Genomic DNA, 12,638 nt, shown 5'->3' on the forward strand with positions numbered 1-12,638 from the left:
GTTGAAAAACATGAAGGAATTTGGATCCTCATATCTCTTTCTGAAATGCTTTCTACTCCAGAAGAACAGCCACATAAAGTGGAATTTGAAAGATAGACAGATACACAAAAAAGTCAAATAAAATTGGTCTATTGTATGGCACTTTTGGATGCTATATTTTCCCTGTCAGTTATTTTGGCACCTTTTACTCTATTTCATCATTATTAGTTATTATGATTTATATATTAAATCTCTCTCTTATTCTTTTACCTGATTTGCTGTATAACCGTCTACTCCGTCTCATTTGGTGATTCACATTTGAGAAATATTTGGCAAAGTTGAACATTGCTTTCCAGTTACTTTATAGCATTCTTTTTGGTGTTAAACAGTTGTGAAATGCAAAAGTTTCATCCTAATATGAAACTGAATGAAATATCGATATATGAGATTTATAAACAATTCCCTAACAAAGGACAACAAAGAAAAGCTTAATGTAAAAAATAAATATCTTCCCTAAAGTTAAATTACAATTAATTTTAATTTTTATTAAAATTACAATAGGGGCCCCCCCACTTTACAGCATTCAGTTTCTCAGCGTTCCGCTAATGTAGCAGTTTCGAATTATATCCATGTTCATTTTGTTCGGCACTTGTTCTGCTTTTTCAGAGTTTTTCCCACATGACACGCTTGGCAGTGAGTTCGAGAATGGTGTCGCACGCCATTTTGTTGTCAGTGAATCCTTCTGTTTACAGAATTTGTGTGCTCTCTGTTTCTCTTTACTGTATTCTGGCAATTTTCTAAACTTTCAAACTTTTTAAAGTTATTATACTGTATTATTAGGTATACTGAGATTCCGGGATCCTGAATACTGGGATCCCAGTCATTTTTTTCCGGTATTGAAATCCCTGTATTGATACCAAAATACTGGTTTTTCGGTACTAATTTAAAAAATAATTATCCATGATTTATTCACATAAAGGTTATAAAATTGACAACAATAAATCATCAATTAATATTGCAGAATTTGCAAATGAGGGATTGTTATACACAGTACAAATGCAACAGAAACTTGAAAACGTCATGAAAGTGTAAGACCTTACTTATAAAATCTTACAAATATATTTCTCTTAGTAAGTATAGTGTGTATAGAAGAAGCACTTAAGGAATAACGAAAACATCATTATGAAAATATTTCCATTAGTGGCAGTAAGCCTGGTAGGGCAATTAAGGAATATGGTGAACAATGGTACGGCAGGTGCAGAAGGGTTAAAATTAAAAGCTTCCGAACAATAGTTTAATCCCTCTATTACACTGCTTCTTGAGGATGCGACACTTTGTGTGCATTTTACCACCATGGAATGGTCTCCCCATTCACCGGAAAGGGTATCTGTATGGAGCAGTTCAAAGGTATTGTGAACAGGTGATCTTGAGGTAAATGATGAAAGCGTTTCAATGTGTGGGAAAAATATTTTGTTTTTCCCACTAAAAGAAGAGGAGTGAGTTTAAAGAATAACATTGTGATTGGGTCATGTTTAAATTAGATAAGGGTAGATATGAAATAAACTTACGTATAAAAAAGTAGTACAAGGGGCAATTGTAACTTGCAATCAATTCAATAAATAAATAAGGTGCTCGCACCAAAAGACAAGTTTGTGGTTGTTGTTTGGAGGGGTTGCAGACTTCCAGTGGTAGTTCTGGGTTCAGTTCAGGTCGAGTTCTGGGAGTGTCCAGTTATATAGTGAAGGGTTCCACCAGGCATGTTCCTGTGCTAGAAGTTAATCTGGAAGTTGAATAACAAGCCAGTCAGATAGTGCCCTGGCTTCTACTACTGCTGTGGTAATTTCCTTCAGTATTAACAGGGAACAGTTCTCGAAATCCTAAAATAACACAGTACTGGAAGAGCTATACAGCAGAGATGCAGATTCAACTAAGAAGAGAGAGAGAGAGAGAGAGAGAGAGAGAGAGAGAGAGAGAGAGAGAGAGAGAGAGAGATCACTGCACTCCATGGAAGGAACCCGCACAGAGGAATCCCACCGTGAAAGAGAAGGAAGGTAAGTCTCCTGAACTGTGTTGTTTTGGAAACGGTACTTAGATAAAGTGGGAGATTAATTTAGAGTAAGGTTGGAGTAAGAAATGTTTAGTATTGAGTTGGTTTATTGGTTGAAGTTGTAAAGAAAATTGATATTGCTAAATTAAGAGAGATCACATGGAATTGTTAGCATTAAGTTAGCGACTTATGGATTGCTGTTGTGAAGAGAATTGATATTGCTGATTAAGAGAAATATGGGGAAGTGATTAAAACTGAATTAGTTTAGTGTTTGAAGCTGTAGAGAGAGAGTCGAGATTGTTAATTGAGAGACATTTTATGGAAATGATAGCATGTATTAACAGATTAAATGAGAAAAATGAATAGATTAGATGTAAATGAACACCAGTTATGTATTGTAAGTAGATTTGTATGATAAATGGCTTTTGTTTTATATATGTGTCATTCTCTTGAGAAACCGACAGCTCACATATAATATATATACTCACGCGCACATGTGTGTGTGTGGGGGGGGGGGATATCCCTCAGCTCCTGGAAATTCTCATTTTTAACACAGTCAGGTAGCTTGTGGGGCTTAGTGCTTGAGGGGGAGCTGCTGTACGAAAATCGTAGCAATGGTCACTGACAGCGATAATAAGGTACAGGGAAATAAAAATTAATTAATAAAAAAATAAATACCCCTCCACAACATAGATTTGGTTTCCTCACCAAGCTTAACCATTAGTCTCTTTCTTTCGTTAATACGGATATAGTGCCATTAAAAGTCAAAAAGGAAATATTTTTTATTTTTGAATAAAAGGAAATAAGATTTTTTGAAGATGAGGGAATAAGGGGGTGGGGTTAAAATGCAACTCGTCTATGACTATCTCAGTACAACACACCAACCAGCACAGAATCCAAAAGGACGTTTTCTGCCGTTAATTAAATATGTACCAAAATTAGATCCAGTTTAAACGATAACACTATTGAGTTTCTTAAAAGCTCACTTTATTCGGACAGGTAGTGTGGATTCTTATTTTTTTGTTTTTAGAATAACTGTATGATTAATAATTTTTGCTAGAATATTTATTATTGTAATAAAAGTTTGATTTAAAACCTGAATTCCAGTAATTACTTGTTTTTTCTTTACTTTATTGCACCTAATTGTCATCAAAATTTATTGCGAAAAATGTTTTTTTCGCAATACCAGTATTAATACCAGTATTCCAGTTTCATAAAATAAAAATTCCGAAATACCGGTATTAAGATTTTGACCAGTATTGTGAGCCCTATGTATTATATATAATATTTTTGTGCTAATTACAATGGCATCTAAGTGTAGTACTAATGATAAAAAAAGGAGTCATAAACCTCTTACTTTAAATGCCAAGTTAGAAATGATTAAACTAAGTGAGCAAATATGTCTATGGCTGAGATAGGCTACAATTGTACTAACTGTTTGGCTTGGCAAACAGTTAGTATACAATTGTGAATGAAAGTGTTGAAAGAAATTAAAAGTGTTACACCAGTGAACACTAAAGTTATAAGAAAGTGTGATAGCCTTATTGCTGACATGGAAAAACTTTTACTGATTGGATTGAAGACCAAACCATTCACAATGTGCCTTTAAGCCGAACCATCATCCAGGACAAGGCCCTAAGTCTTTTCAATGCCTTAGACAGTGATGCAGTAGCTGGGCATAAATGAAATAAATTAAAAGCACTTTGGGAAAGCTTCACGATTTCGGATGGTGTAAAAACTATTAGAGATGCATGGGAGAAAGTTAAAGAAACAACATTGAAAGGTATTTGGAAGAAGCTAATTCTCATTAGACGATTTTGAAGGCTTTGAGAATTCAGTGAAGGAAGTCTCTACAAATGTTGTGGAAATGGCAAGGGAATTAGAATTGGAAGTCGAGCCTGAGAATATGGCAGAATTGCTTGTCTCTCATGATGAGACCCTAACAGATGAAGATCTTTTTCTGATTGAAGAGAAAGAAGGATGTTTCATGAAGAGGAGTCCCATCCTGATGATAGTGCTGCTGTCCCTAGTGAAATGACCTGGACGAGCATTCCACTAGAAATGACCTTCCAGGAATTGGAAGAAGCTGTCAACTGTATAGAAACGGGGATGGCAGCTTTTGAGAGGATTGATCCAAATTTTGAAAGAAGTTCTAAAGTGGATGTAAGATTTCTAGATAATATTGCATGTTATAAAGAAATTCTAAGGGAAAGGAGATGGAAATTCATGAGGCAAAGTTCATTGCTCTCCTACTTTAAGTAAGTACCATTGCAACCTTTGTCAGCAACAGATAGCCTTGAACTCTTCAATGTCAACAGCAACAAATCCCTGCAAGCACTTCACCCAAGTTTCCATTATCAAAATGAATAAGATTTGTTGATGAGTCGTATTATGAAAATGTGCCATCTCCTTCATCCTTCCTGCAATAAATGTATTCGTTTTTCAAATTTACATTCATGTCACTCTAAGCTAAGGGCAAAAATATTAATGTAAGCAATGTGTGTACTGTATATTCATTTTATTTTTGTATAGTTTTTTTAGGCCTAGCGTTATTGCGCTCTTAATATATGATAGTGTAAACATGTTATTAGGTGTTTATATGCATTCGCAAGTGAAAAAAAAGGCTGTGTTCCACTTTTCAGCAATTTTTGCTTTTCGGCAGGGGTCTGGAATGTAACCCGCCATATGGGTAGGGCCCTACTGTATTTGTTTTACAATTAACTTTAATAAAAATTTATAATTTAGGAATAACTGTGGATTAAACTAGAATTATGAATAATGTTATCTATGCATTTTGATTTGCCTCTGCCTGACCTTCTTGTGGCTTAGAACAAAATTCAGCATGTGAATCCATTCTGCATTTGAGTCTGACCTTGCTGTCATTCAGTGAAGGAGTGCTCTCTTTGAGTTGTTGGGCTGCTGATTCTGGCTGGCTGGTGTGGGTGTCTGTATCATACTCCCATCTGACTTTACTGCCATTCAGTGAAGGAGTGCTCTCTTTGAGTTGTTGGGCTGCTGGATTCTGGCTGGCTGGTGTGGGGTCTGCATCATATCGCCATTTGAAGGACACTCAAGGCAGGGATCATGCTACTAATTATCTCAATATGGCTCTTGGAAATTGCTCACCTGGCTATGATCCTTTGGGATCAGTAAAGACCTGTAGTACTATGTTTGGTGATATTGCAATAGAGAAGTGACTGTTGTCTGTGTGATTGGATGAGGCATCCGTAGGTTTCTGGATAGCGTGAGCTATGGGAAAGTAAAGAGTGATCTTCCCATTCATGTTGGCAGTTTAGCCATGTTGGTGGTGTTGTGTTGGATAGCCTATGCCTCTTTAAAATCTTTCCTTCCTGCCATCTCAGTTGATGTTTAGGATCTGTGGAGGTTTCAGGTTAAAATTGATCAGAGCACTTCTAAATTCAGGTAAATTTTAATATTCTAAACTCACCTTTTTTGTTTTCTGAAAAATTAAATAAATAAGATCTTTATTGTACAGTTCACCGGTACACGCAGGTACCACGACCATACAATACCCTTCACGGCACCATGCCAGGGGTTAAAGCTCACAATCTGCTCTAACACTCTGCCCCAGTGTCAGTGGCAAGTAACACTGACAATGGGAGAGAAATATATTTCTGATCTGTAGCTACAGCAAAGAGTATTTGGCAAAGTTTTCTCATAATCTACCTTTGCCAGCCTAATCTCCTTTGTGACTTGGTTACAGACCAGCTTATATCTATCATAGGCTTCCATGTCACCCATTAATTTATATGTATCCCGTGCATTTTTATTTTCTGCCATATGTCTCATTAGTTCATCTGACATCCATTTAGGCCTGAACCTTGAACAATATTTCTTTGTTGGTATGTAAAGCCTAGTAGCTTCTAAGATAAATTCTTTGAATGTTCCCATTTTGAATTTTCTGTTTATTAACATCATCAGTTGGTCCCACTGTATAGAATTTAAATACTGTCTCAGTCCATCGTAGTCGCCTTTATGAAAGCAATAAACCTTCCCTTTACCCCTAACGGTAGTTACCTCTTTGAGTAAATCCCACTTCAGCACACTGTGATCACTGACACCTAGTGGTTCCTTTATCTGCAGATTCTTAATGTATGAAGAATCACTACTGATAATCAGATCAAGAGTATAACTCCCTCTAGTTGCCTCCCAAACCTGCTGATGTAGAAAACAGTCATCCAATAAATCCACAAAAGCCTTGCTAGTGTGTGAGTGACCAACCCACAAATTCCAGTCAATATCTGAGAAATTAAAATCCCCCATTATAAGATTCTCTGATTTACTGGCCCACTCTATTTCCCTGTACAGTTTCTTATTATACTCATCAGAGTCATTAGGCCTGTAACACACTCCTACTCTCTAATTTTGATCTCCCATTGCTTATGTCACACCAAACTGACTCGACACTGAACTGTGCAGCAATGTCAACTGGTTTCACTTCCTTGGATTTTATGTGTTTCTTAACTAATAGCATAACCCCCTCCTCCTTTTCTATCCTATCTATCCTTCCTGTACACATTGTAGTCCCCAAATTCCAGTTCCGCATTCCTTATATCTGTGTGACACCATGTCTCTGATATCCCAACAATATCTGCCTTTGATGTTTTGAGCAATACCTCAAATTCATCAAATTTATTTACTAAACTCCTAGCATTGGTGTATACGCAAGTATACAAGTTCCTATTCTTAGCTACCCTAATACAACCCATGTGTTTACTTGTACTGCAATGACTCTCAGCATTTTCTGAAATACCCTGCATCTTGTTTTCTAGGCTGCTCTTCATTCCAATCAGAGGTGAAAGTGCAAGAATCACTTTCACCTCTGCCAGTGGCTTCTGTTAATCTATTAGTCTGTGTATCCCCCCAAGCTAGCAGTTTTCCGACCCACCTATCAGCAAATATTCCTGCACCTTTTCTATTTAAGTGTATCCCATCCCTGTAGAAGCAGTCTCTCCTGTTAACAAGCACAGACCAGGCTGAGAAAAATCCTACCCTTTGAGCCTTGCACAATCTCTCCAGGGCCGAATTGATTGACAAGGCTCTCATCATATACTCCCTCCTATCATGTCTGGACAGAATTGCAGACACTTTCAAATTCAACCCTAATTCATGGCTTTTTTTAACATTGGCCTGTACTTGTTAAGTAATTATAGAATAATAGAGTATTTACAGATCTGTTAGTCTAACTTCTATTCCAGGAAAAATAATGGAGTCTGTGGTTAAGGAAGCGATGCAGGATCATCTAGACAAGACTGCAGGTATAGTTCAGACACAGCTTGGGTTGGTAAGGGGAAGTCTTGTCTGACAAATTTTAATTGAAACTATGATGTAGTCACAAAGGAACTGGCTGCAAAAAAATAATTTTGATATCATATACTTGTAGGAACAATTTTTGATACTGTGGCACATGGAAGACCACTGTACAAATTAGAGCAGTATGGTATTAAGGGTAAGTTTCTACAATGGATAAAACGACGGTTGAGTGGGAGAAGACAGAGAGTGGTTATCAATGGACACTGCTCTTCATGGACTAATGTTATTAGTGGAGTCCTCCAGGATTCGGTGTTGGGTCCGTTGTTGTTTTCTGTATTTATCAGTGATATTGATGAAGGTATATCAGGGTTAATGTTTAAGTTTTCAGACAATACAAAGGTTGACAGGGTTGTTAATGACAGTAAGGATGGTACACTACTACAACAGGATCTAGAAACGTTGAGCAGATGGACTGAGTGGTGGCAAGTGAAGTTTAACATTGACAAATTCAAAATACTTCCTATGGGTAGCAGTAACCCTACAGTAACAGACTAACTGTGTGTTATCACACTCAGGGTAGTGGAGAATGAAAAGACCTGCAGGAATTGTGCAGTCAAATATGACGTTTTGTGTACAGTGCAAAAAGGATGCAAGAGTAGCACATGGTGTCTTGTCAATGATATATAGGAATTGTGCTAGCAGGGATAAGGAGGTGGTTGTCCCCTTGTATAAAGCAATGGTCAGGCCACACCCTGAGTACTGTATACAGATCTGGAGGCCTCATTTTAGGAAAGATGTAGAGCTGCTGGAACTAGCAAGTGGAACAAAAGGTTGTTGTTACCCTGATAAGCTTAAGTCTGCAAATTGCAGCTTCTGGTGACTAGACACCTGCGAGGTGATCTAATTCAGGTGTATAAGGCAATGCTAATGAGATAATAGTAGTAATAGAGGCATGTGATACAAGAAAAAGCAAGCATATGAGCTTATGAAGCATCAGCCAAAAAAAACACACAATTTCACACAACCATTCCCTCTAAAAGTTTGTTCAGTTCCTACTTGAATTTATTTAAGCTATCAACTTGCACAAGGACAGATGGAAGGTTGTTCCAGCAATTAACCACTCTCTGGCTAAAGGCAAATTTTTGCACATCTATTCTACAACTGTCTTTCTCAATTTGAATTTATGCCCACTCAGGTTCGTAATCTGGGCAAGCAGAAGAATCCCATCAGAATTCTGTGTGCTCAACCCATTCAAGGCCTTATACACCTCAACCTCGATCAGATCACCTTGTAGTTGCGTAGTGTCCAACCGCTGCAATTTGCAGAACTTAAGCTTTTCTTGGTAAGAGGACTCTTTGTTCCCCTTACCAATCTTGTTGCCCTTTTCTGTACATGCTCAAGCAACTCTACATTCTTCCTAAAATGAGGCCTCCAGACCTGTACACAGTACTTAAGGCCTGACCTGACCATTGCCTTATACAAAGGGATAATCACCTCCTCTTCCTTGCTAGCAAAATTCCTGTATATCATTGACAATACCCCATGACCTGCTCTGGCAGCCTTTCTACATTGTTCAGAAAACTTCGTACCTGACTGCACAATTACTCCCAGTTCCTTTTCATTTTCTACCACTCTATTCTTCCTCTTTCTCAGATTACTCACCTGAGGGGGCATAAATTCAAATTGAGGAAAGACAATTGTAGAATAGATGTGCAAAAATTCGCCTTTAACCAGCAGGTGGTTGATAGTTGGAGCAAACTTCCATATGTTGTAGTGGAGATCAGCAACTTAAATAAGTTCAAGGCAGAACTGGACACAGACATTTGGAGTGAATGGATGGCTGAAAAGGGAAGGGTGTTTTTTTGTGCTGATGCTATATAAGCTTACTTTCTTGCATCATATGCCCTACTAATGCTAATACTTTTCTATTTGAAGTGTAAAGAATTTGAATATGCAGTTGCCGTAGCTGAGCGAATCAGCTGTGGCTACTGCATCCATGGTTAACTGAACAAACTGGTGAAATCAAGTATATGAGGTAGTCCCATTCAGAAGCAGCCTTAGTGATGGAAACTTCCACTTGTTTATGTTGGAATAAAATAAATAGGATTAGTGACATTTCATACTTTAGTCTGCATTTTTCTTGTTTGTGCAATAATTGATGGAGATTTCTTGTATTTTTCAATAGCAAAATCAAAATAAAACACTGTTTTTGAAAATATTGTGAGTTTCAGCTGTGTGGATGGAGTGGATGAAGAGCATAAAATTGCTAAAACTCGTGCAAGGTCTTGAAGATCCTAGGCCCTTGGTTAAAATTTTCACATTTTACATTTTAAGTTTTCATTAGTTGATAATATTTATTATGCTTTTTTTATAATTGTTATTGAAATAATTCACTTGCATGATTAAATTCACTTCCATTTCCAATAATTCAGAATGCAGAAAACAAAAATCTCTTTAAGAGCAGCTCACATGGACAATTTTTACTCACTGGCCTTAATTAAGTTTATGACACTGCAGTCCATCAGAAACTGTCAATATTGACTATTTATTCCAAACTATGGTAATTAATTCTAGTATTTTAATATTTTTGGTATGTTTTATTCAGGCCCATGTGGCATTGCAAAGGATTCTTTTAACATGATAAATTCAAAATACTACCACCATGTTGTTTTCAAGAATAAATTGTGAAGACAGGCTACTATATTCAGCAATTAAATTAAATTAAATTAATTTAATATATATATATATATATATATATATATATATATATATATATATATTAATTACTGTTTAACCTAAAGTTAATTCAAATTACTTCATTCATTTGTATTTTGTTATGCTTTTTGTTCTAATAAAGCCCAATTGATGTTAAAAGTTTAGCTATCACACTCTAATATAGGTTGGCTGTCAGCTTTATTAGAAGCTATGCTTTGCCTACGAACTTTTTATTATTAACAATTCATTATTAAAAAATAATAAAATACAATACATTTATTCATTCACATGAACATTAGTCCACACTTATCAGGGGCTTTGAATGGATCAGTATTCAAAAGAAATTAAAAAATATATGTATAATACATATACATTTCTGTTCTCCTTATCCAGTTTTACTATTATTGTTATCAATAGTTTTATGATTTAGATGTTTTATTTAGCAATGTGCAGTTACCAAATTGCCAATTTTTATGCATTCTCTAGGATTTATATCAATACCACTGTAAACTGGAGTAAGGTGTTTGTTTACATAAAACAATCATCAACAAGACAATGTGCCATGCCTTGTGGCATGGTATATTGTCTTGTTGATGGACACCAGAATTGTCTGGATGCCCTGTTGTCACGAAGGGGTGGGTGAACTTGGCTGGCAATGATAGAAAGGTGGGTATTTCCTTAAGGTGATCAGAAGACCTAGTGCATGCCACAAAAACAGTCCCTAAACCGTAACACCATACATCTCCAGCCTGCCAAGCACTATGTCTGCATGTTGCTTTCTCTCATCAGCACAACTGAGTTGGAAATGGAATTCATGAGACGAGGTGACGGATTTCCATGTGTTGGTGGTCCAGCATTTGTGTCGACATGTCTCATGTAAGGTGCAGTTTCTTGTACCTTGCAGTGAACATGGGTACCTGTGATGGCTTTTGACTGCCATAGCCTATACAAGCTAATGTCTGGCTTATAGTTATTGTGGATATCAGTCTTGTTATTCCTTTGTTTTTACTGGGTGGTTAGCCAGGCCACTGTGCTGTGTCATTGCTGTGTTACAAGTTGAGACACTCAGTTCTCACCATGGATGTCGGCTTCTTGGCTGTCCCACATGTGACCTTTGGCTGGTTGTTCAACACTGATCCAAACTTCTTTGCAAACACTCAAAACTGATTGCCATGTGTGTGAAGTACATATGGCAATCTTATATCAACTGCTCCCAACTTTGAGCCTTCACCAGTGTCAGCCAGTCCATGTTTTGTACTCAAATGAACTTTTACAGAATAGTTAGAAGTATTTGGAAATGTTTATAATATGAATAAATAGTTAATTAAGATTGTATAAATCTTTTCTGAATCCCTACAGGAAGAAGCTCTCTTCAAGTTAACACCAAGTATATATTCTGAAGTTGATCAGATTATAGCTGCCATGGATCCATTTTTTCGCCTTTATGTTATATATATGAACTGGGAGAAAGCTGAGAAGAGGTATAAAACCAAATTCTTTTAATTTTGTATTTAAAGTTAACATTTATATGAATGAATTTTAGGGGAAATCTCTATAATGTATATATAATTTTGATAAAGGCAGATATAGCTAATTTTTGCTTATTGGCTGAGAACTGGCCTTGCAGTGTCGAATCATCATCAGCTATTTTCAATCCACTGCAGGATGAAGGCCTCTCCAGCAACTTTCCAGTTCCAGTAAATCCCACATCAGCACACTGTGAACACTGCCACCTAGTTGTTTCTTTATCTGTGATTCTTAATGCATGAATAATCACTACTGATAATCAGATCAAGAGTGTTAGACCCTCTGGTTGCCTCTTGAACATGCTGCTGTAGAAAAAAATAATCCAATAAATCCCCAAAAGTCTTTCTAGTGTGTGAGTGACCAACCCACAAGTTCCAGTCTATATATATGAAGTTAAAATCCCCCATTATAAGACAATATGATTTACTGGCCCACTCTATTTCCCTATACAGTTGTTCATTGTCATTAGGCCTATAACACACTCCTACTCTCAACTTGATTTTCCCAGTGCTTATGTCACACCAAACTGACTCAAAACTGCACTGTCCACCCATGTCAACTGGATGCACTTTCTTAAATTTAGTGTTTCTGAACTAACAGTATCACCCCTCCTTCCCTTCTATCCTTTCTGTACACATGTTCTCCCCAAATTTGCAATTATGCATTCCTTAACTCTGTTTGACACCATGTCTCTGATATCCCAACAACATCATCCTTTGATGTCTTTACCAGCACCTCAAATTCATCAAATTTATTTATTATACTGCTAGCATTGTTGTAAATGCAAGTATGCTTTTCTTACTCTTATTTACCCTAACACAGCTCATCTATTGAGTTGTTCCATGATGACTCACAGCAGTTCTTAAATTCCCCAGAAACTTGCTTTTTCTATATTAAGTAGATGCAAATATTTAATGTTTTATGATATATACAAATGAAGAGGAATTCATTGCAGACATTATGGAATCTTCTGATGTTTGTGGTGATGAAGATGAGGATCCTACTGTGGTTGAACAAGAAGTTTCAGGAAAGATGCTCATCATGGATTAGAACTTGCATGTCAGTTTTTTCAAGCGCAGCCTAACTGCAAAATTGA

The 12,638-nt window shown here is 36.7% G+C and overlaps 1 protein-coding gene across 1 annotated transcript in view; it reads left to right on the forward strand.

Annotated features, from left to right (window-relative positions):
* LOC150086891 (dynein axonemal heavy chain 7-like) overlaps window positions 1-12,638 on the forward strand; it is a 1,233,418-nt gene that overhangs the window by 42,272 nt on the left and 1,178,508 nt on the right. Inside the window, exon 3 of the mRNA XM_090372313.1 lies at window positions 11,375-11,496. Coding sequence (XP_090228439.1) covers window positions 11,375-11,496 — 122 coding nt within the window. The remainder of the gene's footprint in view (window positions 1-11,374; window positions 11,497-12,638) is intronic.

This window comes from Mastigoproctus giganteus, chromosome 4, assembly GCF_048544385.1.
Source record: "Mastigoproctus giganteus isolate SK-2022 chromosome 4, ASM4854438v1, whole genome shotgun sequence".
Classification (NCBI taxonomy): Eukaryota; Metazoa; Arthropoda; class Arachnida; order Uropygi; family Thelyphonidae; genus Mastigoproctus; species Mastigoproctus giganteus.